This window comes from Micropterus salmoides, unplaced genomic scaffold, assembly GCF_014851395.1.
Source record: "Micropterus salmoides isolate LMB-PRFRI ecotype aquatic unplaced genomic scaffold, ASM1485139v1 Ms_hic_scaffold_12, whole genome shotgun sequence".
In the NCBI taxonomy this organism is placed as follows: Eukaryota; Metazoa; Chordata; class Actinopteri; order Centrarchiformes; family Centrarchidae; genus Micropterus; species Micropterus salmoides.
Genome location: NW_024040263.1, coordinates 28,722,959 through 28,738,896, shown reverse-complemented (window position 1 = coordinate 28,738,896; position 15,938 = coordinate 28,722,959). Strand labels below are relative to the sequence as shown.

The 15,938-nt window shown below is 41.4% G+C and overlaps 1 protein-coding gene across 1 annotated transcript in view; it reads left to right on the top strand.

Moving 5' to 3' along the window:
• LOC119899711 (FERM and PDZ domain-containing protein 1) overlaps positions 1-15,938 on the top strand; it is a 57,666-nt gene that overhangs the window by 35,698 nt on the left and 6,030 nt on the right. Inside the window, exons 5-15 of the mRNA XM_038714387.1 lie at positions 1,091-1,193; positions 1,336-1,381; positions 2,826-2,930; positions 9,824-9,919; positions 10,319-10,444; positions 10,612-10,731; positions 11,382-11,518; positions 11,665-11,884; positions 12,013-12,195; positions 13,527-13,671; positions 13,772-15,115. Coding sequence (XP_038570315.1) covers positions 1,091-1,193; positions 1,336-1,381; positions 2,826-2,930; positions 9,824-9,919; positions 10,319-10,444; positions 10,612-10,731; positions 11,382-11,518; positions 11,665-11,884; positions 12,013-12,195; positions 13,527-13,671; positions 13,772-15,115 — 2,625 coding nt within the window. The remainder of the gene's footprint in view (positions 1-1,090; positions 1,194-1,335; positions 1,382-2,825; positions 2,931-9,823; positions 9,920-10,318; positions 10,445-10,611; positions 10,732-11,381; positions 11,519-11,664; positions 11,885-12,012; positions 12,196-13,526; positions 13,672-13,771; positions 15,116-15,938) is intronic.

The following is a 15,938-nucleotide window of genomic DNA, read 5'->3' as shown; positions in this document are numbered from 1 at the left end:
ATTCCCTGCTCTCTGGCATCAGTAAAAAAAAAACTCTCTCGTCTCCAGCTCATCCAAAACTCTGCTGCTGGGATTTTGACTCTAAGAAACATGATTACATCACACTGATCCTGGTGTCCTTATAATGGCTACTTGGTGCCTTTATAATTTACTGTAGAATAATTACAAATCCCTGAAAGGCCTAGCTCCAAGTTTTTTAGCAGATTTATTTTATTTATACAGTTTAAGGTTACAGAGACAGTGCAGATTAATAAACATTTCTGTAAATGTGCCAGTTTAGCCAGCTTGGCTAATGTTCAACTGTAGTCCCTTGGCAGGTGTATTAACACACTGGTTGTGTGTTATGTCCCTTCCCTCTCCCTGAGCTCCTTGGATGTATAATTACTGGTTGTTCTTAAATCCAGATTTATAATGAAAGGTGAAAAGTTAGGGCTCCGAGACTGTGGAACGACCTGCCTGAGTTGATCAGGGCCACAAACTCTGTCGCATCTTTTCAGTTTCTTCAGAAACCCACTGTTTTAAAATGGACAACACAAGGACATTTTGTGTGTTCTTGCAGCTGATTTATGACATCAACAATTATGACATTTTAGATCATTTTACTCTTTGTGTTAATGTGTGTAGTTTTATGGCTTTTAGTGTGTTTTAAATATTCTCTTGTTTTTATTTTAAATACTGTGCAAGGGTTTTCTGCCATTCATTTCCTAATACAATGATATAAGCACATTTACATATCTGTTCACTATAGAGAGAAGACCTTGCCCTTAATGTTGTCAGTAGTCGCAAGTTGAAGTTGATGTTAAACACTGGTATAGAGTTGAGGAAGGTGGTAGAATTCTAAATGAGGTGAAGATATTTACAGTTATTTATCTGCCTAAATTGGATGTGTAGTGATTAGATTGCTGCTCTCCCTGCGGTGGATCTGTTAGGTTTGGAGAGCTGAGTGAAAAATTATGCATCAGTGTGAGATGAAAGGAGATCACTCGAATACAAGCTACTGTCTGACTGTAATCAACCCCAGTTGTAGTATGAATGCAGGCCAAATGAACACCCTCAGGCATGACAACACAAGGACATTTTATGTGTCCAGGTGGTCCTGCAGATGGTCGGCTCGTCCCTGGCGACCAGCTCGTGAAGATCAATAACATCGCTGTCGATGACCTGACCCCGGAGCAAGCTGCTGAAATAATCAGGTCTACACCGACAGCTGCATTTACAAACACACCCACACACACTTATGATGCATGATTATTGTACACACACCACAAAATGCTGTTTAAAATGAAGCTATGCACATCACGTCTAACCTTACCAACCACCCTTAACTTTTTTCAGGGAGTGTCAAGAGTCGTTGACAATGACTGTTCTCAGAACGATGTTGGTGAGTCTGCTGTATCTACACAAACATGCACACATACTCCACAGAAACAGACATTTACACACAAAGTAATACTGATGGACATTTAATTGGATTATGACTGATCCAATTCCAGCAGCATTTTAGATACAAGCACTTCTTTGTTTCCTCTTGTGAAAACAAGCCTCTACACAGACATGTATGTGTACACAGCTTACATACTATAGATGTGCAGTGTCAGTAAATACATAGGATTTTAAAACACTGTTGTCAACAACCCATTAATCAGCATGTCAATGAGGCTGGGGGTTGGGTGTCATTGCTAATAAGCGCCCTGGCGCCAAGATCCCACTGCTACATCAGTGAAAACACATTACACCCTTGGAAACTCCCCCCACAGACTCAAACAGACACACACTCATCATAATCACTCAGTGTGTGTGTGTGTGTGGGGGGGGGGGGGGGGGGGGTGCACCTCAGTCTGTGACGCTGATGTATGTGTTTGCACTAAGGTGAAGTAGATAGGTAAATAAATGGCTCCTCCTTAATGACTCTCATCAGGAGCTCTGCTGATGGAAGCACCTTTACCATCTGATTCATAGCTCACAGCTCCTCCCAGAAATCATTATTGAGCTTAAAGGAATTATTAGCCTTTACCACAAAGTATCTGCATCTTGTCATGCTTCTTGGTTGTAACAAAAAAGAAGAGTTAAAGAGTTCTGAACCAAAGCATGCCTAAGTGATTAAGATTTGTATTATAATCATAGTTATATAAGAGCAGGAGGACTGTTTGACAGTTTCTTCTGGTGCATTCAATCTACCAACTGTAACTGAATGCATACAAGTGAATGCATAATGGTTATCTCATAAATCTAAATGTCTTCATAGAACTGCAAAATGGGCAAATTTGACTTGGATGCCTGTGCTGTATTGAAAATGAAATAGTATTTCTATTAATGTATTTTAAAAATGGATCTATATATTATAATCACTTCTCTCATTCTACATCCTGTCGTCTACATTTCTGCAATATTAGATGTTGTCCAGTACCCAGTGGGCACATCTTCCCTGGACAGAGATTGTAATTTTATAGAATTTTCTTTTTTTAATTACATAATTCTTAAATAATTACATCGTATCCTCAATATATTGCATAATCTTTTGGTTTGATATAAAACTTATTTTCGAATAGTCTAATAGCTTTAATGTCAGTAATTTTGAAGCTGTCACTAAAACTTTAGCTGCAAGTTTTAGTCCACAGCTGGTCAGAGAAGTCAACCAAAGACAAACAGGGTATATATCATCAGCTCATTAAATAATAAAATGTGTGTGGTTAAGTATCTGTATGCATGCTTGGATGAAATTCAACATTAGCAACAGTCTGTTAATCTTTTCATTTCGCTTCCCGTAATTATTTAAAAATATATATACAATGGTAACCTGATTTATTTATTTGTATTCCTTGTAGGGCCCAAAGTCATCATTCATCACACCAGAGAAGAGGGCCAAACTCAGGTCCAACCCAGTGAAAGTTCACTTTGCTGAGGAGGTGGAAGTCAATGGACACTCTCAGGTGAGTGAGAGAACGTGGGATGCAGTTGGTCTGTATCCTGAAAGGGGCTATATATTAGTTTTTCAATGAAATTAATCAAATTTTCATTGCCTTATTGTCAATGGGCTAAAAACTCATTTAGAAATGAAGCACACGCCTGTTTCCTCCGTTGCTTGCATCAGCCAATATTCTGCTTTTAATGTGAGGATACCGGGTCGGATTCAGTCCTGTGCGCGCTCCCGAGCCTCTCTTGGACTACAGCGACAACACGGCAGCGAACGACATGCAGACCACTAACACCATAAAACAACCAGCTCACAGCAAAACACAGACTCCACTTAAGGATACAAAATAACAATAAAGGTTTATGTGCTGAAGCCCATCAGACCAAACTGATTCAGTGATGTCGAGTAAGAACAAAGTGATCATTAGTAAAGCTGGAGAAATACAGAGAAAGTCACGTTAGCTCGACCGGCTAATGCCGAGCAGTTGCTAGTGTTATCCGGTGCAAAGTTATTTGGCTTTCTATGTTACTTCACCAGCTAACGCGACCCCTGTTACTATCCTCTGTACCACTGTTGATTTAGCCTGCAAGAAAGGATGTAACGGTGAAAAGCAAATGTGGAGCGATTTGTTTACTAGCCTATAGTGATGCAGGTAGGGCAGCCAGCTAACGCTACATTAGCTCAGACCTGCCGCTGTTTGCTTCGTAACGTTCAATTTAGATTTATTGCCTTTTACCGATACTCAGGTACACAGCTTCTCCACCTCTCCTTCGCTGTAACATGACCCACATAATATACAACCCAGAGGAAGAGACATCCACGGACAAGGCAGTAAATTTACTTACTGCGGTCTGACTGTTGAGTGTGAGAGTGACACAATCTCGTTATAATATTCAGTCCAGCTCACTAACCGTTTCATTATCATCCAATACATTTAGCTAACATTGCTGAGCCTCCGGTGAAAGATACACAGATAGTAAAAATAGTCACTGAAAGCAGCAGGCGAGCTAACGATGTTGCACGTCGGCTAAATGCAGGAAATGTACCATGATCATGTAACAAGCATGGGTTAGTTCAACCTAGAGCTGATAAACTATTACTGTACCGTTCCAGTGCCTGTCTAAAGCTGCTGTCACACTGCCTTTTTTCCGTGAGTATAGAGCCAATATGCAGCTCGCTGCGCTGAATGAAAGGTACAGAGCTGATGTTGATCTACCTCTGAGACGGGAACGTTGAAGTAACAGAGCCTGAACATGTCTGAGTGAAAAGCCACAGCCTGCATGCTGGTTAGGGTGACCAGACGTCCCGAAAAACAGTCCCGAATTACAAGCAGTTGTCCTGACTCCTGTCTGGGTTGTGCCGAAAATTAGAACTAACATGAGTTTTGATTATAGCCTAATTAAACATTAAATACTGATCATTGTGTAGTTCTCTTGCTCCAGCAGGGGTTGCAGATTAAATGTACATTGTGTGTCAACAGTGTTGTTATAGCCACAAAGTAACACTCGTGCTCTTCTCCCCTTTTTGTTTTCTTGTGGTTAGTGGAAGTGACAGTTGCGAGGACAGGGAAAGTGTAGCTTCAGGCATCCACGGCGGAGATATCTGACACGCGCGTTGCGCAGACAGATGTGACACTGCATTGATGACATGAATAAAATAAACATAAAAATTAGGTAAAAGATCATGATTGACCTACATATCCACACTTGTTCTGTATTTCCTAATGACAGACAGGTGGCTTCATGAACAAAAATAATTAATTTTAGCATTGTGTTTTGATTTTCACGTGTGTTAATGTTCATTGACACTCAGTGTACCGGTAGCTACACGGCCCCCCTTCCCCCGTCCCGAATTTCACCCATTCTCATCTGGTCACCCTAATGCCGGTGTTTCTGCAGGATTTCTCTATAAAAGTGGTTTTCCTTCTATTCATTGTTATCTTATTGTTATCTATCTGGCAGTTTTTCCTTGACAGATATTATGCACATTCATTAACAATTTGAAACCACGTACATTTACACTTATATGTCACTATGTCAAATCACAAGCATTTGCATTTGTACTTGTTATATTGTCAGGTTTTTTTTTTTGACTTTCCACAGATGCTAATTAAAACGACTCATGTCAATCCTGGACACCACACATCCATTGACTCTTGTCAAAATGAAATTTCAGTAAATGTTTTTCTTACTAAGGCTAACAACCTCAGTATCTAACTTTTACTTTTACTATCAGTTAAGGCAGCAGTTCCCAGCCTTTTTGGCTGGTTACCCCTTACAGTAAAGCAATGTTTATTAGCCAGGACAAGGCTTTTATTTGAAGGTTTCATGAGGTGAAAAATCCTTTAAATCATATCGTGTCTTGATCCCCAGGCTGGGACCCACTGAGTTAAAGGTTTCTGTGGAGTTTTAAACCTCTAGTAGTGCTATGAAGCTGTTTTCCTGAGTGGATCCTCATTTTGTTTATCTCTATTTTGTTTATTTTGTTTATCCTATGCATATGCATGGGTCCTACCAATGGTTTCACACTGTTCCACTGATCTACAGGTGGCAAAACACTCCAAGTTATGCTGCAGCAAAGGCAAAGAAGAAGAGAACTGAAAACTAGTAAACATTGATGTTTGCAATGTAGGGTTTAAAATACTATGGCTTGTAATGGTGAGAAACACTGAATGTAATTAGGGCTGTCCGATATGACGATACACCATCCGGTATTGCAGGGAAGAAATTTGCATTCAGAATAAACAAACATGGAGGAGAGTGAAGTTTACTCATAACTGGGTAATACTGAACAGGGGGACTCAGACTATACAAGCAAAAACCAGGAGTTCATACCAAAGAGAGAAGTCTGTTGTCTGGATGAGCCGCACAGCATTATTCCAGCAGTTCCAGCCATGGCAAGGTAATGTTTAATTACTTGCCCACAGACATTCAGCTTATTTTCTAGTTCAACACATGCTGTTGTTGTGATGTTAGCTATAGCAGCAGGAGAGTTGTATCTCTGTCTGGAGCTGTTGTGTTGCTCTGGGACTGTCTCGTCCGCTCATGTTTACTTTGCAGCAGCAAGTAGCAACAGCTTGCTAACCCACAACTCTGCTAACGTTTGTTACATTACAAGCTGTGCCGTTGGTCACTCTATATCATGGTATTTGTCCTGGTGTTGGATTTCTCCAGAATAACTTGCTCCACCTTTTATGATGCAGAGAAAAATAATGAGTTCATAATATTTCATTTCATTTATAAAAAATTTTCTATATTGGGATATACACTGAACAAAACTATAAACGCAACACTTTTGTTTTTGCCCCTATTCGTCATGAGCTGAACTCAAAGATCTAAGACTTTCTCTATGTACACAAAAGGCCTATTTCTCTCAAATATTGTTCACAAATCTGTCAAAATCTGTGTTAGTGAGCACTTCTCCTTTGCCGAGATAATCCATCCACCTCACAGGTGTGGCGTATCAAGATGCTGATCGGACACCATGGTTATTGCACAGGTGTGCCTTAAGCTGGCACATTTTTGAGTGGCCTTTTATTGTGGCCCAACTAATGCACACCCAGGCAAAAACAAAAGTGTTTATAATTTTGTTCAGTGTATATCGTTATTGGGATATGAAATGATCTATTTCGGGATATGAGATTTTAGTCGTATCGCACAGCTCTGAATGTAAACAACTTTTGTTTGTTTAGAAGAAATCTCACTTTAAGGTCTCCTATATTTAGATTAATCAACATTTTTGAAACAACAGACAGTGCTTTAAAATTAGATTTATTAATAATTGGTCAGTATTATTCCATACAGTGTGCAGTACACCCCGGCTCTGGTTGGTCAGAGTTCCCATCCTGCCAGCGGATGTGAAATTAGCTAGATGAGGAAAACCACAGAGCCTGGAGTGCCCATTACTAATCACACAGAAAACACAGATCAATGTCTGCTGCCAGTCCTAATGTCTGTGATTACAGGACAATAAGCATCAGCTTAATGAGAGAGATAGAGATAGGAGACCCAGAGGGTGGGTGGGGGTTGGCTGTATTGGCCATCATTAAAACGGAGTGGAAACAAGAGAAATAGAAGATAGGAGGGTGACAAGGGAGGGGTTGTCTAAAATGTGAAAGCTCTCCATTTGAAACATACAGACATCAATGTTGCATTACACCACAGTGTCAATACAGAAAAACACTTTCCAAAATGTTAAGAGAACAAGGAGGATGATGAAGAAAGATGACTCACCACAGTGAACAAGCTGAGCAGACAGAAACAGGCCAGAGGATATGATGGGAAGAAATGCTCTATGAGAAGAGGTGAAAATGAGATGAGGCTAATCTCTCCCTTTCCTTGTGCAAGTATGCTGAAGTGTGTTAAGCTATTTTAGCTATTTAGTTCATTTGGCTTTGAAGTAAATCAAAATGACAATGAATCATATTTGGGTGTAAAAGCAAAAGTACCTGTGAAATGTCTTCAAACGAATTCCAATAAAACTGAATTCTTGTCGCATTTATGCACATTTTCAATTAAGATCACATTAAGATCTGTGTGGAGTGATGAGACTGTAACCTTAAATTAATATATGAAACAAACATAAATGTCATATTTCCATCATGTTTACCACATTTTCCATCGTTTGAGGTTTGACTAGTGCTCTTTTAATTACCTCACCTCATTGCACCCTCTTCTTCTGCAATGGTTTACTGGCAAAAGACTGGAGAATAAACACCATCAGCTACTTATCTCGGTTACCCGACTCCTAATATTATTATTCATTTCCTCACATGTAGACTTTATTTATATATTTATTTACTGTAATGCCCTCCTAAGTGGTATAATGGTAAAACAATTCACTGTACAAAATGCAGCCGCTAGACATCAAACACAAACCATATTACACCCCTCTTAATGTCTTTACATAGGCTACCAGTTTTACAGAATGACATTTAAGATTGTACTCATTAGTTTTAGAGCACTTCATGGCCTGGCTCCAGACTCTCTCTTAATTACTGGGCCTTTATCAACCTGTACGCCGTCTGAGGTCGTCAAGCAGGAGCCTGTTGGCTGTTCCCATGAGGACAGAGCTTTTGCTGTTACTCTGGAACAACCTACTTAGAAAACTCAGACTTCTTCTTTTAAATTGCTTCAGAAAACATATTTCCAACTAAAGGCTTATAATAACCTTATTCCGTTAAGGTAAATGTCTCTGCATTTGTGAATTTACAGTCCCTCCAAAAGTATTGTAACAGTAAGGCAAATTCCTTTGTTTTTGTTGTTCACTGAAGACATTTGGTTTTAAGATCAAAAGATGAGACAAGAGTTCAGAATTTCAGCTCTCATTTCCTGGTATTCACATCTAGATGTGTTAAACTACTCAGGACATACCACCTTTTGTAGACCACAGCATTCTTAGGTGAGCAAAAGTAATGGAACAAATAATGTTAAAGTAAATAACGTTTAATATTTGGTGGCATAACCCTTGCTTGCAATAACTGCCTCAAGCCTGCGACCAATCGACATCACCAAACTGCTGCATTCTTCATTTGTGATGCTATTCCAGGCTTTTACCGCAGCTTCTTTCAGTTCTCGTTTGTTTCGGGGTGTTTCTCCCTTCAGTCTCCTCTTAAGGAGGTGAAATGCATGCTCTAGTCTAGCAGACAAAATGTTTCTGTACACTTCTGAATTCATTCTGCTGCTACCATCATCAGTTACATAATCAATATATGTTAATGAGCCTGTGCCAGAAGCAGCCGTGCACGCCCAAGCCATGACATAACCTCCACCATGCTTCACAGATGAGCTTGTATACTTCGGATCATAAGCAGTTCCTTTCTTTCTCCACACTTTGGCCTTTCCATCACTTTGGTACAGATTAATCTTGGTCTCATTAGTCCATAAGATTGTGTTCCAGAGCTTTTGCGGCTCATCTCTGTTCTTCTTTGCAAATTTCAGTCTGGCCATCTGATTCTTCCTGCTGATGAGTGGTTTGCATCTTGTAGTGTGGCCTCTATATTTCTGCTCTGAGTCTTCTTCCAACAGTGGATTGTGATACCTTCACACCTGCACTGTGGAGGTCGTTGGTGATGTCACTTACTGATGTTTTGGGGGTTTTCTTCACGATATTTCTGTCATCAACTACTGTTGTTTTCCTTGGCCGACCTGTTGGACGTCTGTTGCTCAGTACACCAGTAGTTTCTTTCTTTTTCAGGACGTTCCGAATTGTTGTGCTTGCTATGTCCAATGTTTGTCCAATGGCTCTGGTCGATTTTCCTTCTTTTCTCAGCTTGACAATGGCTTGCTTTTCTCCCATAGACAGCTCTCTGGTCTTCATGTTGGTTTATCCTCTTTAACAGGAAATGCAGTCTTTTATAGGTTTGAACCAAGGATGAAAACTTAGACTAGTCATGCAGAGATATTTAATGTTTGGACAATCAACCTAAAAGGCAACACCTGGGCAACAAGAAACATCTGTCAGTCACATGTTCCAATATTTTGCTCACTTGAAAAATGGGTGGGTTCAAACAAAGGGTGATATGTCCTGAGTTGTTTAACACATCTAGATGTGAATACCAGGAAATGAAAGCTGAAATTCTGAACTCTTGTCTCATACTCATCTTTTGATCTTAATGTCTTCAGTGAACAACAAAAACAAAGGAATTTGCCTTACTGTTCCAATACTTTTGGAGGGGACTGTATGTGTGTACGAAATACATATGTCTCTTATCTCTTTTTCTGTTTCTGTTTTTCTTTTTTTCTGGTTTTGAAAACCCTATCCATTGAATTATATGTCTCAAACATAGACATAAAGCGCTTTTTTTCTGACTGTATCTCATGTCTCCCTGTCAGGTTACTTGAACCAGCTGGTTTTAAGATGGTCACAGTTTTATCTGACACTTCCTCTGACCCCTGACCTTTTCTGCAGGGCAACTCGTTGCTCTTCCTGCCTAACGTTCTGAAGGTGTATCTGGAGAATGGGCAAACCAAGGCCTTTAAATTTGAACCCAGCACCACAGTCAAGGTACCATGCAGTGATACAGTCTAACATATTGATGTCCATTCCTATTTATTACCAACTTCGTGTCTTCCTTATACTTCATACTTGTGTTGTTCAGATATGGTGCTGAGGTTCATGAAGTGCATTTTTAATTGAAGTCAAGTCAAAAGCTGAAGCCAATTTTTAATGCTCAATTAATGTGATGTAGTGTCAAGCCTGCATTAAGCATCTATTTAAAATTAACCATTTAACTAAGATGATATTGGATTGAGTTTATAGTCTAATTTAAAAGCTACAACTGATGTCATTTACTCACTCTGTTTTTATCAATATTAGAAGACTTTCCTTCATTGAGAGCTATAAACCTCACCTTAGCAATTATGTTTCCTGATGTTATATAATGAAATTTTCTTTGTGCATCAGGACATTGTGATGACACTGAAAGAAAAGCTTTCTCTGAGTCGAATTGAACACTTCTCCCTGGTGCTGGAGCAGCAGCACAGTGTTACAAAACTACTGCTGCTACATGATGAGGAGAGAATACAGCAGGTACACACACACACACTCACTAAAGATGATTATTTCACATATCTCCTCAAATGTACATATCTACATTACAGCTCCATTTGGAAGTGGTTTTAATCTGTTACACTAAAGCTTTAGCCTGCATCCAAAAGTATATATTTGAAGCAAAGTGTGCGTGTGTGTGTGCTCAGGTGGTTCAGAAGAAAGAGGCCCACGACTACAGATGTCTGTTTCGTGTTTGTTTCATGCCCAAAAACCTCAAGACGCTGCTGCAGGAGGATTCCACTACCTTTGAGTACCTCTACCTGCAGGTAGACCAATGAACCGCTGACCTAACTAACTCTTTATGACCCTGTTTTGATACTTGTTGTCTTGTTTTGTAACATTTATACATTTACATTTATACACTTTTCTGAAGCTTTTATCCAAAGCAACTTACAATCGCTATGTATGTTAGAGGTCACACGCAAGTGTCTTGCTCAGGGACACGTTGTTGGTGGTCTCTCACACCAAAGGCATGTGTCTTATCCACTGCCCCATCACCACTTTCTATAACACCTCCAAAAAAGTCCAGTTATTGCTGCAGGAGCTTTTCATGAAATTCCACCATACATTTATTCCTGCGCTGTAGTGCCTTGATTGAAATAAGGAAACAAGGACACTTAATAAGCAAACCCTGATTTGTTATTGCATCATGTTGCATGAGTGAAAGAAACTCACTGTTATGAGGGAAGCCAAAACATCCTTCCCAATGTACATTCTTGTTAGTTTTTAAACTAAGGTACCTCATGTTGTTTGCTAAACTCAGTAGTAAAAAGTAAATGCTGCAGATGAGACATACAAGTAGTTTAAAAACCATGAATGTGTACAAAACATAACATTGTTTCTCAATAATATTTGGATACAGATTTTTTATGTCGTTACTGCCAGTGCTGTTTTTCAGCGTGTGTGTGTGTGTTAGGGGGTGAATGATGTGTTGCAGGAACGCTTTGCAATAGAGATGAGGTGTAACACGGCCTTGCGACTCGCTGCGCTGCATATTCAGGAGAGATTGACGAGCTGTGGACAGTCACCAAAGACCAATTTGAAGATTATCACGTGAGATTGTAGTAAAGTATAGTAGACAACAGCGCAAAGTGGGATTCCATATTGGTCCTACCATTTTGAAGGGGCAATAAGGGAGTCTTAACAGTTTTGGATCCACAAACGGACCCTCTCAGTCTGTGTTTCTGTGTTTGCTCCAGGAAGACGTGGGGCATAGAGAACTTTGTGTCATCCACCTTGTTGAGGAACATGCGAGAGAAAGATCTGAGGAAGGCCATCAGCTACCACATGAAGAAGAGCCAGTCACAGCACGATCCTAAGCAGAAGGGCTTGTCAGTTGATCAGGCACGGATAAACTACCTGGAGGAGCTAAGTGATCTCAAGTCCTTTGGGGGGAAATCCTTCAGTGCCACCATGATGGTTAGACTGTTTATTTATATGTTCATTTTTTGTTGAGATATGGTTGATTGAAGTTTCAATCTTCTAATTCTCTATAATTTCTCCTCCTCCGTTTTTCTTTTTCCTTCTCCTGCTTCCCTACCCTTTAGCTCCAGGACAGGGAGTCGATGGTGACCTTGTTGGTGGGGGCACGCTTTGGGATAAGTCAGGTGGTCAACCACAAACTAAGCATCTTGTCCACCCTCACAGAGTTCACCAGCATCACACGCATCGAGTTGCTGCCTGAATCCGATAAGGTCAGCCTGGTCAAAATATACCTGCAGGACATCAAGGTAAGAGCAGCACTGTACACACACGTCACACACCTAACATACAGGGAGAAGACAAAGTGTAAACCTCATCAAAGAGCACTTTTACTTTGAAGTAACTGAATTCACATTACAAACACTGCTACAAATGTTCTATTATTAGGTACATTAGGGAAAGATCACGGTCATGGACGGATGGATGAAAGAGAACGATGGAATGGTGTCAGCTGGTGGCAGGAAGATAGGAGTGAGCAAGGGGGGTCGAGGTGTCTCTTCATGTGTTCTGCTTTGAATAGAGGCCCCGGTTGTTCCTGTATTCAAACAAAAGAGAGAGAAGGTGAAGAAAAATGAAAAGGGGAGATTTGGGTGGAAGGGATGTGAAAACTGAATCAGAGGGGAAGGGAACAGATGAGGTGTAGTTAAATACTTTTGTGTGGAAATGGGAAGTGTAGCTCAGACGATCAGGTAACCCCTGCTACCTGCGTGTGCTAATCCATTCTTTCATCCATATTCTTTGCCTTTGTAATAACAAACAACAACTGTTTCATGTATAGGTCGCGTCATTTCCCATTTCACGTGTGTTTTCTTGACAAATCGTGGTTTGGAGACCAGCGTCGGGTGACACAGCCGCTGTCAGCTTGTGTAGTGTGTGACCCCCTGTCACCAATCAGTCACATAGTGTGAACGCCACAACGACTTCAAGACTCCCGTCACAAGACGGCAAGTTGCGTAGTGTGAACAGCACGGCCATCGCGGAAAGTTGTGTAGTCTGCACGAGCCTTTAGCCACTTCAGAGGTCTGGAAGTTTACAAATCATGCTGCTGACTGCCAGACCTCTTTAATAGCTTAAGAATACTGCTAATTAGCATTTAATTTAATGTGACCCACCATTGTAGCTGTGTTCTAATGTATGTGAACGTTCTCAGTCATCCAGGTCATAATTATCTAAGGCGTTTCGTCCCTCATCCGACAGTTGTTAATGGTCATTGGAGCAACCAGAGGCTCAAGTGACTCCAACGACCGTAACGACTGTGGTTACAACATCCAGGAGCACTAGTTAACCAGTGGTATGGACTATCTTTGACATCGACCCCACAGAGGTTAAATAGCCGAGTTTCTCTACTAGTCAGTCAGAACGGAAGAAGTTTCTTGGATGAGACAAAGTAGAATAGTTTCTTCAACCAAGTCCAGTTGCTCTTGATTCAGCTTGAAAAGAAATAGAACTTATTTGTCAAGTTTTTTGACACAACACGGTTACTGCATGCCAAGTGTTTTTCCACTGGTGAAATTGTTTTACCATTCCATCTCTTTCCTTGTTTCATCTCATATCATATTATCTCCTTTCTCATACAAAGCCCATCACGTTGCTTTTGGAGTCGGTAGCAGCCAAAGATATGTCCTGCTTAATAGCAGGGTACTGTCGAGTATTTGTTGACCCAAACCTCAACATATTTCCTTGGATAGATGAGTCCAAGAAGCACAGAGTGTCTGCTGAGGAAGGTACTCATTTACAGTAACGTACAGCCATAAAAATCAAAGTCACACGCCAGGATGTTCAAAATAAGAAATAACTTGTTTTAATCTTGCCGTACGTTCGCAGGTTATGTATCACGGTGTGGCAGCGACTCAGACACCTCCTCAGACTTGGACATGGAACCGCTGGTCACCCACGTGTCTCATGACGAGAAGCCCTGCCCACGTGTCAGATCCTCATCAGACCCAGACGGAAGAAAAAGAAAAGACAGAAACAGAAGGAGAAACAAAGATGGCAAAGAAAAGGGAGCTAAACCTTGGGATGATAAAAAGCAAAAGGAAGGAAAGGATGCTGATACTGAAAAGGAAAAGTCTCTGCCAGATGAGAATAGACAGGGTAAGAATGAAGACAGGGAGCACAATGAGGAGACAGAGAGTGCGCAGGATGGTCAGCAAATACAGATTGAGCTAACGGACAATGATCCGGGGAAGCAAGGGGAAAACGTGGGACAAGAAGGTAAAATGGGAGGGGGAGTAGAGGTGCGAGCAGCAGAGGAGCAGCCATCTGTATCTGAAGCTACAGATTCTTGTCATTCTGACTCTCGTGTCCTCACCAGCCCCTCCAGCGACTCCCTTGATGCTTTGGAGGAAGATGACTTAATTTCATGTTCTTCCTCCATCCACTCCAATGCTCTTTCACAAACTCATGCCCACATCCACTCTCCGCTACAGCTGCATCCCCACTCTGATAGGCATGTTCAGTCTCACTTTCTCTCCCCTCCACCTGCTCACTCCCATCCTCTTATCCACCTCACAGCTCATGACAGAGGACGAGGGGTCTGCAGGAGGTCAGGTGACGGAGCCGATCCCCAACTCCTCGCACCCGTGTCCCTCTCTCCGAGCCTCCACCACATCCAAAAATGTTCAGGTAACCCCTGCTCTGATGACAGCTCCCTGTGTTTCGCTGAGCTCTCTCGCCTTGTGGACTTCCTGCCGAGCCCTCCGGAGGCCAGCGAAGATGACGAAGATGAAGAAGAGGAGTTGAGAAGGAGGAGGAGAAGGAGGATGATGTTGAAAGAAATGGATGAGTCAGTTAGAAGAGCAGGTGAAGGAGGAAGCATAAGCGGGGACGGTAGTTTCAAAGAACATCCACTTACTATGTCGCCGTCCTCCCACATGGAGTTTGTGTTTAACTTTGACCAGAGCGACGCTCGCTGCTACTACAAACTCTGCACCAACATCACCCCCGACAGCGCTCGTGGCCTACCCCACCCCCTACATCATAATGAGGGAGAAGATTGGGACGAGGTGGAGGTGAAGGGGGATCCGGCTAAGGCAGTTGACCTGGAGCCTATCCCCATCCTTCAGCCACCGCCTGGCTTTGGTGACAGCAGTTCTGATGATGAGTTCTTTGACGCCAGAGATCGCTTCACCTCACCTGAAGACCCAACCTGCGGAGCCATGCCAAGAGGTGATTTGGTTTTCACTGTGACTCTGATCACATGCATTTTCTGTCATTTACAAGCCCTGTAGTGATTAAAGCGGCTTTTTATTCAGCTTTTGCTTCCATCTAGTGGTGAAAGTTACAAAGGTAATGCAACGTTCCATTATAGAGTAATTGTCAGGAAAGTAGTAGACCACACTTCTGACCACACCTACTGTAACAGTGATGCTGGATATGGTCAACTGACTATAAAGATTCAAACCATAGAGCCTATAGAGCTCAGTGCAATCTTGCTCTCCTGTCAGAAGATATATAGCATTACATCCATTATGCTCAACACAAAGATAAGTAACCAACTACATATATAAAGTACTGTGCTTTGAGGTACTTGTATTTTCAATTTGTGTTACTTTATACTACATTTCAAAGAAAAACGTTGTACTTTTTCTCCCCTACATATATTTCTACCAGTTAAAGTTAAATCAAGTTGCTAATCCTTTTGGCAACATCCTACCACGTGTGTGGTAATGTGACTCTGTCACGTCCAGTCCTGAGTCCGAAGCACAGGGAGATATTAGCTAGGATAATCGCCTTCACTTTCCAGCAGTTGTGGAAACAACAGAAAGGCTTTTAATAATGGACATGCTGTGACCTACACTGTACATTTACTACTGGGGCGCTTTCAGCCTCATTCGCTCGTCTACTCACTCGCTACGCAAACACATTGCGCTGCAGTTAAAAGACCTAACTCTGCTGCTCTGATAACAGCACCTGTCTCATAGATGTCCTTTGACAAATGAGGAGAGGAAGCTAGCAAAGCATGTACTGTGCTCACACAGCGTGCAGGTGA